The sequence below is a fragment of the Naegleria gruberi genome (genome assembly GCF_000004985.1).
Source record: "Naegleria gruberi genomic scaffold NAEGRscaffold_55, whole genome shotgun sequence".
Classification (NCBI taxonomy): Eukaryota; Heterolobosea; class Eutetramitea; order Acrasida; family Naegleriidae; genus Naegleria; species Naegleria gruberi.
Window position 1 is genome coordinate 70,849 of NW_003163272.1, and position 20,445 is coordinate 91,293.

A 20,445-nucleotide genomic window follows, 5' to 3' on the forward strand; every position below is an offset into this window, starting at 1 on the left:
CTTGCCTCCAAAATATGTAACAGTAATAAATTTAAGGTTTGGCGCCCAATTTTGAATCATCAAAAAAAATAGGAAAAAACACATCAAAGCCTTATTGCTTTGTTTTAAAACATGTCTTCGGCTGCGAACAACAATACTAACAACAATAATTTTCCATATGGGAAGAGAATAACCCACACTTCCTCGACAGTAGGGTCTTCATCTAATGTTGGTTCTGCCTCATCAAATTCTAATAGTACTAGTATGAAGTTGGGTAATCTCTCACCAATACAACATTATAGGAGCTCAAATTTACATGGCACCTATTCTCACTCTGATATCAGAGGGGAACAAACAAAGAATATGGATGAAGTCATTTTGCATAATACTCAAACCTTGATGGATTACAATACTCCAAGGGGAGCCAATAACAATGATTTTGAATTGAAGAGTAATACTTCTCCACTTTCTTCAACATCAGAGAGTAGTGCCATTTTCAATAAGCCCTTGGATCAGTTGGTAAAGTGTTTTTTATGTTTCAACAAACCTTCATCACCTCACTTGTGCCCTTGCTGTTCCAAAATTGTCTGTTTGGGATGTGCAAAGAAGTGGATCTCGGAAAAGAGTTCTTGTCCAAACTGTAGATCACCCCTTTCAACAAGTCAATTAGTTAATTGTAAATTTGTAACAGAGATTTCATCTGAGTTGGAAAAGCTTCAAACTCAAATCAAGAAGGACAAAACTATTGTTCCTTCAAGAGCAAGTTTAGTGAATGAACATTGTTCTAGCCACGATCTTCCTCTGATTTATTATTGTGAAACTTGTAAGGAGCCAATCTGTTCTGATTGTGCAATGTTTGAGGAAAAACACAAAAATCACAAATTTAAAAAGGTCAATGAAGTTTACAAGGAATGTGTTGACATTGTAAAGGTAGAATCTGAAACTGTTAAAACTCGTCTGAAAGATTTGAACTCTCTCACACTGAGTATCGAAGAAAATATTAAGAGAATTACCAAAGCAAAGGAGGAAACCTTAAAAACAATCAATGAAACTGTCGAAGAAATGCGTACTAATTTGGATTCACTCTATAAGAGCAAGCTTTCATCATTGGTCTCCCAAAAGAATATGATTATTGATGAAATTGCCATGTTAGAGAAGCTAACCAAAGAGTTGGGAAGACAAATTGAGACGAGTCCACAATGTGTTTTGATATCCAAAACTCCAGACATTGTCCGTGTAGTGGATGAAATCAATAAGAAGCCAACAGTTGCCTTCAATAAGATTGCTGTAACAGAAAGTTTCCCTAATGAAATTGTTCCACCATACGAAGGAGGCCAGTTTCGTATAGAAAACTATTCTGAATTACTTAAAACAACCGAAGTTATTTATTCTGATCCAATCACTATTAATGGATTGCAATGGAGGTTGAAGGTTTATCCAAATGGTACAGGAGTTGCCAAGGGAGTTTTTATATCTGTCTTTTTAGAAATGTTCAAAGGGTTGACTGAACCTAAAAAGTACCACTACAAGGTTGAAATGGTAAATAAGAGAGATACCTCAAAGAATATTGAAAGATCATTTGCCTCAATTTTCGAATCTGGAGAATGTTGGGGGTATAATAGATTCTATCGAGTTTCAGAGTTGGCTGGAAATGGGTTTATTGATGTAGATGATGATGTTTTGAACTTGAATTTCTTTGTGAGACCAACATCATACTTTGAATTATGTTTAGAGCAAGCAAGATACATTAAAGACCTGGAAGATTTCAAAAAGATGAATCCAATTACGAGTGTTACAACTGAGGAGGAAGTTGCAGAAGAGGCAAACAACCTATTGAAGGAGGAAGCATTCAACAATCCAAATCTCTCCCCAATTGAAGAAACAGAGACTTATCAATTCCTTGTGGAAAGTGAGGAAACAATCGGCAATCACCAAGTTCAAGAGCAAGAAAATACTTCCTTAAAGATAGAAGAAGATAATTCTTTCTCGATCAATACCCAAATAACCCCTGAAGCTGATGAATCCATATCTCCAACAGTTTTTATCAATCCAATAGATGAAGATATTGTCACTATCGAGCAAGACACAAGCATTATATCTTCTGATGGTAGCCAACTGGTTATTGAACAGGTTGAAGAAAAATCAGACAATAAGGAACCATCAACGGCAGGATCTGTCTGGTCCAAGTCCCAACAAGAGCAAGCATTCTCATTGCCATCAGTTGGAAACCATAGTAGTGACACCGTTAATGTTTCAATATCATCAATAGAAAACAGTGATTAGCTCAAACAATTCAATCTCCGAACAGTAAAAAATGCTTCCATTTCCGCACAGGTTGTCTTATTTGTGTTTGTTATTTCTCTTCTTGGTACTCTTTACCCACCACAGCAACACAACAAACACTTTCTATCCTGTTGAATATTCTATGGAAGCAATTGTTGGCAACAGTCCAAATAGTACTTGGCATGCTTTGGATTACTTCTTCAAAGTAATACCTTCTTTCCGAGAGCCTGATAGATTCATCTACGTTCATGCAGCCAGAATGGGTGATGGTAAATTCAGTCTTCATAAATTTGATAAATTAGAAGGAAATTATCAAAATATTGCTCCTGATGTGATGTATTTCACACTTGTTGCTCACATAACAGATGACAACTCTGTCCATGATGTGCTTTATTATGCTACCGATTCTACATGTACTTTTTACAAGTATAACGAAACAAACAACTCAACCACAAAAATTGCTGGTAATGGAGTTTGTGATACAAATTGCAATGCACGTGAAAAGCAATATAATGAGAGTCTTTGCAGGGGTTATTTAATGTCTTATCCACATAAATTCAATAATGAGAGTGAATTGTCCTTCTACTTATATGGTGGACAAGAAATTTATCGATTGAAGAATAATTTGGTACAGATTGTGGCAGGTCATGGAAAATCAACTTCCTTAGAAGATCAACCAGCAACAAATGTTACATTGGGTATATCTGGAACTTGTACCAACTCACTTGGAGAGATTTATATACTACAAAATTATCGAGAAGGAACAGGATATTATATTAGAAAGATTTATCCAAATGGTATAATTACTACTGTCCTTTCGTTGATGGGAAATTATGCATATTCTGGTACTTGTTTGTTTGATAGTACTGTTTACGAGGTGGAAAATAAGAAAATGGTGTTGGATAGGTTATATATTTACGAACATCCAGCATCTACTGTAACAAAGTTTGAGCTTACTTTCGAATATCCAAACACTGGAAAGCCAACATTGCTTAATTATTCACAAACTACTCTAATTGGAAAATATAACTCTTTTGTACAAGCTGGAGATGGTGGCAAAGCAATCGATGGCAGAATTAGTACTGTAAATGTCGACGCTTTTGATGGATTTGTTGCACTTTCTGCTCTGGGTAATGTTAGATTTATTGACAATCAAACTGGAATAATATCAGAGGTACTTTCGGCAAAAGGACATGGATTTTACACAGCAATTAATAATTTCAAATTCATACCAAAGGATATTATTTACTCTTACAATGAGGGAAATCCAGAAATTCACATAGCTGACCATGTCTCATCTTCAATTTTGAAATATTCTTTGAAGAGCAAGAGTATGGAGCCAATGAAAAAGTATTTTATTAGCGATTTGAATAATGCCCCATCTACAGCAAAACCCTACTCTATGGCATTGGATTCCTATTCTAATTTACTTGTTTCTAATGATTTAAGCTATTGGAGCCCCAACTTTTTAGTTAATATAACCAAACTTGGACCAAAGGTGATATTTGGACAAAACAAAAAAATTGATGATTCTATTAGTTTGGATTCCTCAATATTGGGTAGGCCCTATTCCAGTTTTTTCATTATGTACAATCAGGCGTACTATAGCATAGTTTCAGACAGAGGCAACAATAGACTCTTGCTTATTGACTTTGATGGAAGGAATATTACAACAATAGCTAGTATGAAAGATGGTATCAATGGACCAACTGGTATTTGCTATCTGAGCGATAGAAGTATGGTGATATTTTCAGATACTGGTAATCACGTCTTGAGATATTACAATATTAGGACACGTGAATTGGGAATATTTGCTGGAAGATTAGGAAAGAAAGGATTTACTGAAGGTTCTTTGCTCAACGCAACATTCAATCAAGTAAGTTTTAAAATGAAACCAAACTAATTATACTAACTCAAAACACAGCCTGTTGGATTATCTTGCACTTTAGATAAAATTCTTGTGGCTGATTCTCATAATCATGCAATCAGATTAATCAATATATATGCAAGCACTGTGGAAACTATTGCAGGAACTGGTAAGTGTTTTTGTTACAAAATTAAAGATCTTAATGCTCAATTCAGGAGAGGAAGGTTTTAATGGAGATTTCTTGGTACCTTTGAGTACTACATTCAATAATCCAATGGGAGTTTGCTTCCAAGAGCGTAATATTATAGTTGCTGACACGAATAATCATAGAGTTAGAGTTATTGATGTAAACAACAGATATGTTTCCACAATCGCAGGATCTTTTTTGGATGGAGATAGTGGAGATGAAGGATTGGCCTCAAAAAGTTTACTCAATTCACCTCATGATGTTCAATATGAAGATAATGTAGTTTATATTGCTGGTATGTTTCAGGTATTTTTTGTTCAAGCTTCTAATCATTTCAGATTCTGGAAATAACAAAATTAGAGTAATTAAAGACCAAACTATTAGTTCCTTAATAGGGAGAAGTGGTAATTCTGGATTTGAGGGAGATGGAGGTCCTGGTTTAACAGCAAAGCTCAATTTCCCAACAGGATTGAGTCTTTCTACGAAATATATTGTAATTTCTGATTCAAAGAATAATAGACTTAGATTTTATTTAAAAGAAGAAAAAACTATTTATACATTAGCGGGTGGTTTTGGAGATAATGGGCCATCTGAGAATGGTATTGGAACACCGTTCGGAGTTACAATCTCTCCAAACAATGAAATTTATGTCTCAGATGTGTTGAATAATTTAATTAGACGAATTAAGAATGGAAAAATTACAACAGTAGCAGGTTCTGGAGCATATGGATATAATGGCGATGATATTAGTGCATTGAAAGCTTCTTTGGCATCACCTTCGAACATTGTTGTCAATCCTCTAACAAATGACATTATATTTTCAGATACAAACAATCATAGAATTCGAATAATTTACAGTGACGGAAATATATCTACATTGGCTGGAACTGGACAAGCAGGTTATAATGGTGATGGAGTGGCTTCAGCTACTCACCTCCACTCACCTTCTTTTATCAAATTCATTCCACCACAATTCGAAGTGATAGTTTTTTCTGATTCTGCAAATGGAAGAATACGAAAGATTAGCAAGGTGAATAATATTTATATGGTATCGACAATTGCAGGACCTCCTGACTTGATTGGAGTACCTGAGGGATTATCAATTTCAAACGAAGGAGATGTATATTTTGCAGATTCAAAGAATTTAAGAATTTCAAAACTAATTCCAACCTGTCAACCAGGATATGTACTCAATTTGGAAAAAACAAAGTGTATTCCTATTTGCTATGATATTTCGGCCCTTGATCCTTCCTCTTGCTCCAGTCATGGAAGTTGCATCGATAGAAACAATTGCCAATGCATGAATGGATATACTGGAAATTCCTGTCAATATTCAATCTGTCATGGAATTTCTGGACAAAATATTAGTGTTTGCTCATATTCGGGAACTTGTGTATCTCCAAATAAGTGTGAATGTGTTTCAGGCTATGCTGGAGATCAGTGTGAATTACCTACTTGTTTTGGAAAAACTGGAAGAGAGGGTTGTAATAATCGTGGAAAGTGCCATGCTAGAAATTTTTGCATTTGTGAAAATGGTTATGCAGGAACAACGTGTGAAACAAATGTAATATTGATTGGCTCTCTAGTTGCGGTCTTTGCTGTTGCATTGATTATTATTGGCATTGTGGTGTTAATTTTAATATTTGTCTTTTCCAAATATAGGAAACAGAAGAAGATTATTGATACCGATCTTACACTGGATGAGAGATTGTTATCACAAACTGAATTGGAAATTAGCAATACAAGTTCTAATCGTACATATCATCAAGAAGAAGACAAGTTTATCATTCCAATTGAACAATTGAATATGGATAAACCAATTAAAGTAAGTATAGCAAAGGAAATCAACATTAACAAATTTAACCTATTTTACACAGAGACTTGGAGAAGGAGGAATGGGAAGCGTATTCATGACCAAATATAATGGAATGAAGATTGCTGTCAAAGTATTTGATTTGAACAATTTTAACATTTCCGAAGATGATTTCAAGATTGAAGCAATTTTATTAAGCAAGCTTAGACATCCAAACATTATCAACTTCTATGGCATATCGTCTACACCTACAAAGAGATTCATAGCAATGGAGGTAAGTTTCAATTATTTCCACGAGTGAAAACTGAACTATTTGAAATATAATCACAGTGTATGGACAAGAGCTTGGAGTCCATGATTAGTTCACTGCAAAAAGGTACCTCTACATGTTCTCTTAAAATGAAACTATCCATTATTCTAAATGTAGTGAGTGGTATCAATTATTTACATCATTTGGAGCCTAATTTTATTATTCATAGGTATGTTTTCACAAAGTGGCCTTTCACAATTTCTTATTGAATTATATATAGAGATTTAAAACCAGCAAATATTCTCTTGGATAAAAATGGAATTGCAAAATTGTGTGACTTTGGATTGGGAAGGGCATTATCTTCCAATACAGTATCAGCAATCACTAGTAAGGTTGGAACATATAATTATATGTCGCCAGAACTTTTCTCAGATGATATAGAAAGAGGAGATGCTCGATCAATTGATATTTACAGTTTAGCCATCATTCTATGGCAACTCGTATTCGAAATTATGGAACCATATCAAAGCTCGGATACAAAAGTTCTTCAAAAATTGAATTTGGAAAAACCAAAAACCTTTAACAGCACTTATCATTTCCACAAAAGTATCTGTGAAGAGAAATTGAGACCAATTATTCCATTTTCCACATTGGAGGAATGTCGTGAGTGGTGTGAAAAATTCCTAGACCAAGAACAAGCCAAGTACTATGAGGTAATTTATGAGATGAGTCAATTGATTGAACAATCGTGGAGTCATGAGCCAAGTAAGAGACCAACAAGTGTTCAGATTTTGGAAAAGATTGAGGAATGGGATGAACGAGTTTTGTAAAATTTAATTTTCAATTCAATTTCTGCATTGAGTTCAGGTTCAAAGTTTAATTTTCCAATTTCTAATAAAAAAAATGAGTACCAGATCATCTGCGATTGATCGATTCACTATTAGCAATGGACCACAAAGGTGTGAAAATCAAATTAATAGAATTTGTCCATTGTTTCTTCGGAATTTGTGTAGAAAAGGAGATGCATGCAATTTCCTTCATGAAATGCCATCAATTTCAGTGTGTCCTTTCTATCAAGGTGGATTTTGCAAAGATGGACCAAAATGCAAATTAAAACACATCAAATCCGTGGCTTGTCCTGATTATTTATCTGGATTTTGCATCAATGGTCCAAATTGCAACTATTCACATCCTAAACTTGAATCTGATCAGATTTTCAACATGAAGTGCCAATCTGATCAATGATTATCCATGAAATCCTACTCCGATTGTATCAAGATTACAAAAAATTCATTCTTTCAAATTCCACTCCAATTCCTCTCTCTCAACATAATCCATCCTCTCATCCGACCGAAACAAATTTCAAAATACCCACTGTTCCCGCCAAAATCATTGTAAACATGCACATGCACACCGAACTAACTCATGTCTTGCCTTAATTACTCCTAATTGTCCTGTTGAACGTGCGCTATTGCATTTTATAGCCTTTATATTGTTGCAGAGCATTTAGCCTTTGGCTCGAGAATCTTTTTGAAAACGACAATTTTTCAAAGCACTCGAAAAACGACGCTAAAAAACTCTCGAAAAAAAAATTGTCGTAATTGGTCGGTGATTGAACCACGCAAATTTCAAAGCCTAAAAGAAGATTTTTCACTACTGCAAGCCTTGACTAGATTTAAACAGCTGTTTTAAAGATGCAAGAAGCACATGAGGGAAATAACATTGAAGGAGTTTCGACTTCTGTAGAATTAGAAATTGTTGATAGTAATAATAATAATAATGGAGAGCAACAACATGATGTAGAGGTGGTGGCGAGGAATGAAGAACAATCGACGCAGCATCAACAACAACAACAACAGTTTAATGTAATGATAGAAGAAGAATCTCCTCAAGCTTCGAATAAGCCAATCACATATTACGAATCTTCACCAACAGCCATTGATAATAATTCTTCAATAACAACAACAACAACAAATAAGAAAAAGGTTAAATTACCTCCTCCAATGATAACCAAAAGCATTCAAACTAAGCAATGGCAAGTTGACTTCTCCAAGTTTCCCATAATCGAAACTGACAAGGCAACTAAACTTAAAAAGCGAGTTTCCAAATTTTACGAAAAGCAAAACGAACTGGTTGAAGGTTTTGCTGATTTATATACGAATACCATTACGAAAGATTTTCTGGTAGACGGAGAAGACGGATATTTAGAATTGAACGACGAGCTTAAGGAAGAAAATCCAATTGACTCTTCAGCAAAGGACGATAGATATGCAAACTTTTGCATTCAAGCAAGTTTTTGGGTGAATATCTTGTTATTGTTTTTAAAGGTTTCAGCTAGTTTCTTATCAATTTCACTATCAGTTATTACTTCAACTGTAGATTCGATTCTTGACATTGTTTCTGGGCTAATCCTTGTGTATACGAATCATTTGAGAAAAAAGAAGGGAGATTCTCACAAATATCCAGTTGGTAAGGATAGATTAGAACCACTGAGTTTCATTATTTTTGCAACATGCATGGCAACTGCAAGTCTTCAAATTATTAAGGAAGGTGTTGTGACAATTATTCAAGGATTAGTGACAGGAGATCCATATTTACCTGCAAATAATGAAAACTTGATCAGTTGGAGTTCTCAACCAGAAACTCTTTCAGGTGAAATGGAATGGATGCTTGGAATCAAAGTTCCTGCCACCTTCAAGTTATTTGCCTATTCCTACAGTTTGGCTGTCATGTTGGTTGCTGTCGTTTTGAAAACCATCTTGTATTTCTTGTGTATTAGAGCTAAATCTGCTTCATGTGAAGCCTATGCCTTCGATCACAGAAATGATGTGCTCAGTAACTCATTCCTAGTTGCCTCCCTTTTCATTTCAATGTGGGCTTGGTGGGTTGATCCATTCAGTGCAACAGTTCTCTCCTGTTATATTATCTATGGATGGGTAGGTGAATCAATGGAACATGTGACCAAGCTTGTTGGTTTATCAGCTGAAAGTGATCTCATTCAGAAATTGACATTTATTGCTTACAACCATTGTGAAAAAATTGTTAAAGTTGATTTGGTCACTGCTTGGTATAGTGGAATGAATATTATTGCTGAAATTCATGTTGTCTTGCCACCTGACATGTCACTTAAGGAAGCACACAATATTGGAGCCAAGTTACAGACAAAGATTGAATCTGTTCCAGAAGTGGAAAGATGTTTCGTCCATTTGGATTTCAACGACACTCACAAGAATGAAAGATCATTAATTGGAAAAGATGTATAACAATTTTATTATTATAAATATTACAAAATACCATTTATTAATTTTTTCAAGATAGTTTCCTGTTCTCAACAATTTACAAATTGAAATGTGGTGTGAACAAGCTCAACAAGAATGGAATCAAACATAAAATGACCAAAATCAATGGTGTGACTGATGCATTCATTAGAGAAGCACCAGAAGTGGCATTTCTATTCAAAGATCCAGTTGGAATTGTTGAATTGTTACCATTATTGTCATTATTTCCAATGGTGGTTTGACATTGAGCTCCAGTATGTTTGGAATCACATGTGCAGGTGTCATTCTTGAGACAAGTACCAAATCCAGAGCAAACAGTGGCTGAAGTATTTGAAATTCCATAACAAACAACAACTGGTTGACTTGGTTGAGTAATGGTAGTTTCACATTTGGCTCCAGTATGCTTTGAATCACATGTACAAGTATTGTTTTTGACACAGGTGCCGAATCCAGAACAAACACTTGGTGAACTACTCAAAATTCCATAACAAACAATCACTGGTTGAGCAATCACATTTTCACACTTTACACCAGTATGTTTGGAATCACATGTGCAGGTATCATTCTTGAGACAAGTTCCAAATCCAGAGCAAACGCTTGGTGATGTGCTCAAAATTCCATAACAGACAATTGGAATGGTATTTTCACATTTAGAGCCTGTGTGAGATGAATCACAAGTACATGTATCATTCTTTAAACATTTACCAAATCCAGAACAGACAGCAGCTGAAGTATTTGAAATTCCATAACACATAATCACTGGTTGACTTGGTTGAGTGATGGTATTTTCACATTTGGCTCCAGAATGAGATGCATCACAAGTACATGTATCATTCTTTAAACATTTACCAAATCCAGAACAAACAGCAGCTGAAGTATTGGAAATTCCATAACAAACAACAACAACTGGTGGGTTATTATTGTTGCTATTCACATTAAAGGATGGAACAACCAATAAACTTGCACTTCTTGCATCCAATGAAACAGTTACCTTACCATCAACTGAGCTAGTAGTCAGAGTTTGAGAATTCTTTGAAATAGTTCCAGGAGAAACAAATGTCCAAGTGGTGATGGATTTGCTCTTTCCAACGTCACCTGCCAATTGTAAACTAACACTTGAAGCTGAAGTTAACTTGTTCACAAGGACAATGTACAATGTATTTGAGGCAGAGTTGACAAATGAGTAAGCTCCAACACTGTCAACATTTGAACTAGTGGTATTGACATAGGCTCCATTAATGCCAGCTCCCTTTCCGTCATAATTCATTAAAAATTGGAATGATTTCTCAACCATTGAACCACTTTTTGGAACTGTAAAACGAGTTGCCAAATCAACTCCTTCTCTACCAAAAATGGTTAAAATTTCAACTTGGGCCAAAGCAGAAGACCAAAGATTGTCAGCTCCAAAATTATATTCAGTAATGGCCAACTTCAACTCTGGACAATACTTGGCAATGGATGCTTTCATACGTGGAATGAGTGCAACCCTTGAAAGTGGTCCATTAGATTCAGCATCAGTAATCCAACTTTCATCAACATAATTAAAATCATACAAGCTCTTGACAGTTCTCAAACGAAGATCTGAATTCGTATCTGCTGTTTGAGTGTCATCATAAATTCCACTTGCTTGTGGATAATAGTGAATATCCAAATAGTCAACCAACAAAATTCCAGTATTCTTCTTATATTCACAAACCTTTGTCAAGTAATAATCAATGAGTGGTAAATTGGAATGAGCTTGACGATCAGCACCAGAGGAACAACCATCTGCAGGGGAATAATAATATCCGCAATGTCCCCATGAATTTGGACCAAATGTCTTGATTGTGGAATCTTCTGTCTTGATTGCTTTGGCATATTTCTCAGTTAAGGTCCACATTTCATCGTAGGTTATTGGATTTGGATGGACATCATGATGGGTGGAATGCCACAAGTCCATTTCATTATCCAATGACCACAATTTGACAGGTGTTCCTCTACTTTTCATGTATTTGATCCAGTTGACTACATAATTTTCATCAATGACTTTTGAAGTTTCTGCTGGATCATTTCCAGTAACATAGATATTACCAGTCTTTTTACCATTACCAGCATCTCCCATACACCAACTAGGAAAACCAGTTCTAGTACATTCAGTTTCCAATTGACTACCATATTTAGCAACTGAAAAACCCCACTTTTTAGAACGATCATCCAATGGAGTATAACCAATCAAACTAGCAGTCAGCATCAACTTGGATCCATGCTTATTAGCTGTGTCCATAAACATTGTAGCTGCAGATCCATTCGGCAAAATTTGTCCGCTCTCAATTTCGTCTGGAATATTCATGAAAAACCAATCCTGAGCCGTGTTATGAATATTCTGTTGCCAATTATAACGAGTATCTGAATTACCACCTTTACGATTGATTGTATATTTAACAGATTGAAAATTGGCTTCTTGTGCGTAGTTGACTCCAAAAATGTCTTGGTTGAGTTGGTTGCCGATTGGGAGGGAAGAATCAATTTTAACGGTGAGTTGTTGGTGGGTGGGGAAGAGGAGGAAGCAGATGATTGTCAGAAATAACAATCGACATGATGGTGTCAAGAGTTTGTTGACTAGTGACATTTTTTTTGAGTGATGGGTTTGTTGGGTGCTTTTCAAATTTGTTTGAATATTTTTATGTTGCGATGAGGCTACTGATTTGGTAATTGATTGTTGTGGAAGGTTTTTGAAAATCAACTGTTTCGAATAATTATGTTGTAAAGGTTCACCAATTCAATAATTAAAATTCGATTAGGTAAAAACCTTCATTCTTGCCAACCACCTTAATAGCAACTTGAAGCAATATCCAATGATTCAAGTGGTAGTCACAAATCAATTAACAAAACATTCAAATATACCAACAATTTAAAATACAAGTGTCAAATCCTTTGGATGTGAACAAGCCAGAAGCTTCAGCTGTGGCAATAACTTGTCCAGAACTATATTCTACATGATGACCTCTCCCCAATCATTGTGCCCTTAAAACGAGGAATTGCCTATTTAGAGAATGGAAATGAAAATACCCTTTAATAAAACGGATTGGGGACCAGTGGGAATCGAACCCACGGCCTCTCGCACCCAAAGCGAGAATCATACCACTAGACCATGGTCCCTTACACATGGTTTTTCAAAAACACTTTCAGTAGGCAAGCCTTATTATCATTTGCCTTAATTCAAAGGACGTCTCTTCTTTCAGTCTTGACAAATTGCTCATATTTTGATTGACTGCTACAACAGCCACAAATGGTAATACTACGGCAAGTGTTTCAACCTCAAAAAAAAATGTGCGTTCCTACTAGACATATGAAATAAGTAAAAAAATCCAACAATAACTCGAGCAAAGATAATGATGATTCATCGTTTCCTCTTCCGAAGCAGCAATCCTTTAATATTTTGCATTCTATTCATCCTTGTTACTACTATTTTATTCTCCTCTCATCAAGGTACGATAAATTTTATTTAAATATTAATTAATTAAATTAAATTAGCTTATTGTGATGAGAAGAATATTTTGATATTGTCATTACCATTTCCAGGCCATATTCGTCCGAATGTAGAGCTGATGGAATCCCTTTCAAATTCTCCAACTGTATCGAATATTACTTTGATGACTGTAAAGATTGGAATGATGGCTGATCCTAGATTGAAAAAGTGGTATTCTCAAGTGAATGGTACAGACGCAGATAGAAAAGTTCATGTTGCAGTGATGGAGAGTGAGTCATTCTTATCTGAAAGTTCTGATCTTTCATATCTTTACAATGAAATGAGTAAGATTAGAGATTTGGATGTAATTGACCAATTCAAATTTACTTTCAATAGATTTATGATTCCATACGAACGTTTACTTATTCAAAGTTTGGAAATTGCTGAAGTTTTAAATGGAAAAGTTATTAATATTGTCCCATTGGAAGAACGTTTACAAAAATTAGCTAAAACTCCCCAAAAAGGTGTCAAGAGATTTATGAGAATTCGTAATGATCCATCTGAAACTCTATTCGATCAGGCAGTTGTCGATTTTGCTTTGATTTCAATGCAAGCTATCGTTGCTGGAGGAAATATTCCATGCACCAAGATTTATGCTGCCTACTTTAGACAATTCATGTTCCATTATCCAGCCATTTCGGTTGCTTCGATGGATTATTTCACAACCTACCCAAAGAGATTAATCATGCCTTTCAAGGCCCTTAAAGACTTGTTCTTTATTACAGAATACATGGCCGGATTGGGTAGTTATTTTGAAATGGAAGAATTGGGAAAGAGTGATTATTCATGTGCCTTGATTCAAACCACCAGTTTTGGATTCGAATATGCTTCAAGTAATGTGCAACAGTTTGGTGCTTTCCTTGTTGGTCCATTCATTAATGATAATCACATTGCAAATGAAATTGACCATTTGAAACAATTGGCAGGCACCTCCAACGAAGTTTCCAATAAGTGGACAGAAACTTCTGGCTATGAAGGATTCTTTGAATGGGTTGATGAACAACAAGATATCATGCTAATGATTCTTGGATCTACAATGGTTTTAGATGATAATATCATGGCCAAATTGATTAAGGGATTACAAATTGCCCTCCAAGAAAATCCAAACATTTCCATCATTACTGCATTTGGTCATATTAATATGGATCTTTTTGAAAAGTTGGCACAAACAAATGCTCCACTCGTTCAATCCGTACTGAACAATAAGAGATTCAAATTATTGAAGGGTTTCGTTCCTCAGAAAGCTTTAATGTCCATCGAGAAGGTCAAAATTTTCTTTACTCACTGTGGAGCTAACAGTGTAAATGAAGCTCTTTACTTTGGTAAATTGCTGATTGGATTCCCATATGCTTTCGATCAATGGAAGGTAGCTCATACTATTGAAGAATTCCAACTTGGACGTGCCATCTATAAATCCAGAGAGGAATCTATGGTATGGAAATCAGAAAGTATTTCACAAGCCATTCACGAATTGCTCTACAATGAAGAAAAGAGAGAACTCTACAAAACCAAAGCAAGACACACCAAATCTCTCATGAGAAGATCAGGAGGCGTAAAGAGAGCTGCTGAAATTGTCGAAATGGTGTCGGAAGTTGATGGTGATCTCTCTTGGAAAATTGCAGACAAACACCTCACATGGTGGCAATACTATTGTCTTGATATTGTGTTAGTCTATTCATTCCTCATGTATCTTGTAGTCAAATTAGCATGCTTGCTTTGTTGCAACAGAAGAAAGGTAAAGAAGGAATAACATATCACTCTCCAAGCTCAATGACTGAATGGGATGACTATGAAAGTTCAATAAATTAAAATCCAAACATTTCCATCTATACCTATTTCACATTTGAATTTAATAGACGTCAATTGTCTCTTATCCTTGTTGAATACCTTGAATACAACTCCTTCAGATCCACATTCCAATACTGAAATGAAATCATACTCCTCCTTTAGATCTTTGTAATAAAAATTGAGAATTTCAACTGACTTTGCAAACTCTCCATGTAATTCGTTATATTTGCCGAGTATTTCTTTGTAATTATCGAAAGTTTTCTCATCTTCCAGCCATTTTGTGGCGAACAGCATCAACTGTTGGATTTCCTTTTCGGTATAAAATGATGTATCAAACTTTTCTGAAATATATTCCACAACGTACTTCAATTCTTTCACATTAGTTGAAACAGCAGGATTATCTTCCATAAATTTATCCAATCTAAAACAAAATAAGTAATAATCAATACTGTCTTCTTGACTAACCTCAATGTTAGATTCTGAATTATTAACTCTCATTAATATTTGAAATATAATCAACTTTTCCACAAAGCTGGGTGAGTAGTTGCGGTTGAACTTGAACAGAGTCTTCTTTAGTTTTGGATTCATATTTGGCAATTCGATACAATAAAATAGTTCAGTTTCATCACTGAAATTTTGATATAACTCAATAATATTCCGTGATAATTTGGTTTGGAGATTGTAATGTTCAATAATTTGTGTTAGATCAGGTGAATATTCTCTTGCTTTTGGTAAATTTTGTTTTGATAATAAATAAATAAATTTGACATTTGACTTCAATGATTCGCTGGCATATATCAGAGAAAATGCATTTTTCTTAACAGATTCCAATACAATTTCTTCATCTTTTTTAAATATTTCATTGGTATAGTACAGAACTAATCCATTTTTCTTGACAGCTTCCAAAATAAATTCTCTATCTTTTCGTAACGATTCATTTGCAAAATTGAGTGAAAATTCATTCAATTCAATAGCTTCCAACAAAAACCCTCTATCCCTTCTCAATGTTGAATTGGCATAATTCAAAGAAAAGCTATACTTTCCAACAGCAGCCAACAATATCTCTCTATCTATCCTAAACGATTCGTCTACAATTTCAATTACTGATCCGTCCTGTTGAACAGCTTCCAATGCCAATTCTCTATCCTTCTCCAAGTCAATGGCATATACCAGTGCAAATCCGTTTTTCCTAACTGCCAACAATATAAATTCACGATCCTTCCGAAGTGAAATGTTTGCTTTCAAGAGACAAGAACAATCATTGCCAAAGGAGGGAATTTGTTGTAAAACGAATTGTTCATTGGACTGGTAAAAGTTGGATTTATGAAAGTTAGTGATCAGAAAATGTTAAATACTAACCCATTGATTTTGCATTTTTTTCAAGTTGACCTAGTTGTTTATTCAACCAATTCATGATAGGTTACCACTTGGTAACAAATTATGTTGTGCTGATAGAATTGATTGGTGGAATATTTACTACGGCGAATTAAATGGTAAACTCCCCTAATTGATCAATTTCCTGCTGTTTTCACAAACTTGGTAAGACGAGATCGCATCTCTGAATACAATCCTAGCTCAAATTTAAAAGACATGCCAAAACCATGTTTCCATGATGCATGCATCCAATTACATGTTTGCTTGTTGGTAACCATGTATCACAAACTTGATGGCCACACATTTTCATGCTCCATGAAAAGTGATTTGTCATCAAAAATACATGCTCGCCCAAAGCTAATCACCAACTGCCTCTTGCAAGATGGCAAATATGACATGCAAAAGACCAGGTACGTAGCACAACATGGTCAGCATGGCACAAACAACAATCTGTCTCACCTTCTCTCCCTTCTCCATTGGGTGCTTGAGATGGAATCTTAACAAGATCCCCATCGCCAAAGGAGGAAACAGGATAGCTGTCGTTAGCAACATTAAAGAGCAAGATGATGAGCCAGAATTTTCATCCTCCTTCCTCGAGGATGAATTCTTAGCCTTCCTAATTTCATCATCAGATGATGCTGATGAGGGAATATTTACTATTACAACGCCTCCTCCTCCACTGCCAACACTACTTCCCTCTGTCATGTAGTAGTGATTTCTGGTTGATATTCCTCTCTCTGTTTATTTACACCACCAGTTCTTGGATGATTACCGAATATTCGTTTTGTGTTCTTTGAAAAATCAGAGTGTACGCTGCTGAAAACTTTTGTATTTTTTTTGAGGTGCGCACTGGAGTAGAATGGAAACGAGGCTACAAATGGCATGCTCGGGTTGACTTTTGTGGACTGGTATGAAATATTGTAGTGGCCACCACTTTACAACTCATTTGCATAATACTGTAATAGTACTTAATGAGCTTGAGGTACTTTTATGAAACCTTTTGCTTGTTGGGAGTAGATACAATCCACGAATGTAAGAGTAGAGAATATTTGGAAAGCAAAAAATTTGAAGTTTTACAATAGTTTACAATTTGTGAATTTACAAAAATTGGAAAGACGTTCCAAACATCTTTCAAATCTCAAGTGATCGTTGGAGTGCAAAGGTATCAGTGATGCTGCAGGGTATTATTATTTTACAAGAGTCAAAAATGTTACTTTGGATCAAAGAAATATCAAATCATTTTAGGAAGGAGGTGGAATAGGAAACAGACATTTGATATTTTGTTTGGTAATGGTTATTGTTACAATACGTCAATGAGTTAGCAAATGCAGTTGTAGAGGCAGCAGAAGTATAATAACTGGAGGTAGTTGTTTGAGGAATCACTGCAAGTACATCTGCAGAAGATCGTTTGGTTCTCTTAGATTGTTTGTTCTTCTTTGGTTGTGCAGTGTTGGCATTTGAATTTGATTGAAGTAAATTCTCGAGGAAGGAACACACCATACTATCATCTTCAATATTGGTAACATCCATAGATCCCTTTCTCTTTCTCTTTTTAGAAGAGTTTGAATCAGTCTTCATTGAAATATCTGAATCAGTTGTTCCTAACTCTAGTGAGCCGTTGCTGTTGGTGTTATTACAAAATAATTGTGGTGGAGATGAAAGGTTCAAGGAAGGAGAGTAAAGTGTCACCAAACAGTTTTGAGAAGGTGTAACTCCTTCGTTGCAATGAAAGTTATCGTCCCATGATCTCATTCTTCAATTAACTGTAGGTTGTTTGGAATTGTTTCTGTTCGGTTTGGTTTGAGTCCAATTTTTTGATGTTGAGTTATTCGTAAAAGAATCAATCTTCTTTCTAATCGAATCGTGTTATTAATAAATGTGTGCAGCAATTCAATGAAAGATGAGAAGGTTGATAAAGTTGATTGTCCAATATTGATCAACTTCTGTTTGTGAGTATTGTTCTTTTTTTGAGAATGTATTCATAATGTAAAAAGATTCATGCTTTTTCAATGTGCAAGAAATGTTATTGTGAAAAACCAGATGAAGCAGATAGAATCGTGCATTGACAAACAAGTCATTTTTCTGTAAAAGGGTATTGAAATGGTAAAATATTGATAATACGAGCAGTTCATGTACTAGCTTGAAATGGTCTTTGGTTGATGCCGTACATTCATAAAATGAAAAACACTATCATTAAAAAAATTCATGAATTCATCTCATCATGTACCTATAAACAATATTGGCATTAGCATGTTGACAATCATTAGACGGCATACCAATTATTGTACCAAGAATATTTCAGATAAATATCATAATCAGTGAGATTAAAAAGTGTAACTTTTCGATATGTATTTCCATATGTTAACATGGAGAAGAATAATTTGTAAGAATTATTTGTTGTTGTTGCCTCCTCGGTGTATGAGTTTACAATTCATAATAACCGTAGTTATCTTGTTGTTGTAAATCTTGTTGTTAATTTCTGTAGATGATGTACACAGACGATGTAATGTTTGAAGGATGTGGTAAAATCACGTTGGTTGATGATACTAAACTATTGTCCTTCTTTTTGTTTAAACAACACCATGCTGTTTCAAAAATCAGTATTGATTTTGTTCTTGTTGTTGTGTAAACTTTTCTATTATTTTTGTCATCCTTCACAAAGTTTTCTAGTGACAATCAAATTTTTCTTTCAACGAAATCTCTCAGGGTTGATCTGGTACTAACCACTTTCATCAAGATAGGAAGTTGAATTAGTGCATTTTTTTTAATTTTGCTTCAATTCAACCGCCACAAAATGTCATCTTGTTAAACAAGGCCAGACAAAAATCTTGCTTACCCAGTGCTGATCTGATACTGCCAGATTGCTTGTGTGCTTTTCACAACTTTAAATGTATTATCTAAAGATGTCGTGTACTATTATTGGATGCTCTTTTGGGGAACCATAGATTTTAAAGGGTGAATACGTCAGTAGCAATTTGTAATTCCATATTGCCATTCGAGTTCGTTAATTGGCGCGACACATGGACTGTGTGTGAGTTCTTCAAAATCTACAACTGTAGTAATTGATAATACATTCAATAAAGAAAGAAGCACAATGGGGTAGGACAATGGACAATCTTCAAACCGAAACTAATTTTGTAAATTTTTACAATTTTGCATTGTAACAAAATGCACTACAGCAGTCGCGACATTCTGTCCATTAATATTATAATAATAAAATTGTAATGTGGCAACCAATCTCAGTATCTGGTATCGTCGTGATAGCATGTTAAAGAAGGTTTCTGCCTTAAATTTGAGATTTCTAAACAGAGTACCATTCACCTGTTTAATGAAACAGCTGTTTCGTACATTATTTTCAATGAGGAAGTCACTCAATCATTCCTATTTCAATTATTCGAACAGTTAACGACAGCATTAATGAATACTCCTTCCTCAAAACCTCACCCATCAAAAATATTATAAATATCTTTGCATCGTCATAATCGGCCAAACTATTAACTTCTTAATATTACCAATAAGCAACAACAAGAATCTAACGATTAAAAATCCATTCATCCGAGACTATTTGTTCTCTTCCAAGTTAACATTCGAAGGAGAAAAATCTCATTTCCTTTGCCACATGTTTTCATCATCATCAGCAACCAATTCGGCACAAGGCAAACAACGGCGTATTTCGTGATGAATAGTATCTTTGCCTCATTTGCGTGTTTGTGTTGCCTTTCTAAAAGTGTTGTAGAAAACGCGCCATTTTTTTAAGCAGGCAAAAAATTTAGGCTTTACACTTCCACTTTACGCTGGAGAACTTGTGAGTCTTCCAAATTTATCAATTAAAAAAAAGTGAGAACAGACGTATTCAACAATTCTGTTAGAGATCTCTTCTGTGCTTTGATACAACCACAAAGAAGAAAATTTTCGTCTCGAGATAATTTAATTATAATGAATGGTCAATCATTTGTGGTGATGACTAACAAGTCAAACAATGAACAACAATGGAATGAAAAGTGTTTATTTCGATCCTTGATACACGATGAGGATATTTCGAATGTATTAATACATGATGAAGAGGAGGAAATGAATGATACATTGAGTCATGATGGTTGCTTAGCAATAGAGGATGG

The 20,445-nt window shown here is 35.0% G+C and overlaps 7 protein-coding genes and 1 non-coding gene across 8 annotated transcripts; 4 read left to right on the top strand and 4 right to left on the bottom strand.

Moving 5' to 3' along the window:
• Positions 1–111: 111 nt before the first annotated feature.
• Positions 112–2,262, top strand: NAEGRDRAFT_72663 (uncharacterized protein; the record flags this gene model as incomplete). The annotated part of the gene is made up of 1 exon (XM_002672147.1): positions 112–2,262. One exon carries the CDS (start codon positions 112–114, stop codon positions 2,260–2,262), a length of 2,151 nt encoding a protein of 716 aa, XP_002672193.1.
• A 142-nt stretch (positions 2,263–2,404) lies between these two features.
• Positions 2,405–7,209, top strand: NAEGRDRAFT_72664 (uncharacterized protein; the record flags this gene model as incomplete). Its single annotated transcript, XM_002672148.1, has 7 exons — positions 2,405–4,138; positions 4,187–4,298; positions 4,345–4,611; positions 4,712–6,141; positions 6,194–6,403; positions 6,460–6,608; positions 6,660–7,209. The coding sequence occupies 7 exons, from the start codon at positions 2,405–2,407 to the stop codon at positions 7,207–7,209; spliced, it is 4,452 nt and encodes a 1,483-aa protein (XP_002672194.1).
• Positions 7,210–7,978: 769 nt separating this feature from the next.
• Positions 7,979–9,681, top strand: NAEGRDRAFT_81272 (cation diffusion facilitator). The gene has a single exon (XM_002672149.1). It carries the CDS (start codon positions 8,074–8,076, stop codon positions 9,640–9,642), a length of 1,569 nt encoding a protein of 522 aa, XP_002672195.1. The 5' UTR covers positions 7,979–8,073; the 3' UTR covers positions 9,643–9,681.
• A 34-nt stretch (positions 9,682–9,715) lies between these two features.
• NAEGRDRAFT_72666 (uncharacterized protein) lies at positions 9,716–12,265 on the bottom strand (the record flags this gene model as incomplete). The annotated part of the gene is made up of 1 exon (XM_002672210.1): positions 9,716–12,265. One exon carries the CDS (start codon positions 12,263–12,265, stop codon positions 9,716–9,718), a length of 2,550 nt encoding a protein of 849 aa, XP_002672256.1.
• A 458-nt stretch (positions 12,266–12,723) lies between these two features.
• On the bottom strand, positions 12,724–12,795 carry NAEGRDRAFT_t606. The gene has a single exon. It is a non-coding gene; the product is annotated as a tRNA-Pro (tRNA).
• Positions 12,796–13,244: 449 nt separating this feature from the next.
• On the top strand, positions 13,245–14,915 carry NAEGRDRAFT_72667 (uncharacterized protein; the record flags this gene model as incomplete). The annotated part of the gene is made up of 1 exon (XM_002672150.1): positions 13,245–14,915. One exon carries the CDS (start codon positions 13,245–13,247, stop codon positions 14,913–14,915), a length of 1,671 nt encoding a protein of 556 aa, XP_002672196.1.
• A 1,488-nt stretch (positions 14,916–16,403) lies between these two features.
• On the bottom strand, positions 16,404–17,155 carry NAEGRDRAFT_81273 (uncharacterized protein). Its single transcript, XM_002672211.1, has one exon. The coding sequence runs from the start codon at positions 17,030–17,032 to the stop codon at positions 16,685–16,687; it is 348 nt and encodes a 115-aa protein (XP_002672257.1). The 5' UTR covers positions 17,033–17,155; the 3' UTR covers positions 16,404–16,684.
• A 227-nt stretch (positions 17,156–17,382) lies between these two features.
• NAEGRDRAFT_81274 (uncharacterized protein) lies at positions 17,383–18,342 on the bottom strand. The gene has a single exon (XM_002672212.1). The coding sequence runs from the start codon at positions 18,077–18,079 to the stop codon at positions 17,564–17,566; it is 516 nt and encodes a 171-aa protein (XP_002672258.1). The 5' UTR covers positions 18,080–18,342; the 3' UTR covers positions 17,383–17,563.
• Between the last annotated feature and the right edge of the window lie 2,103 nt (positions 18,343–20,445).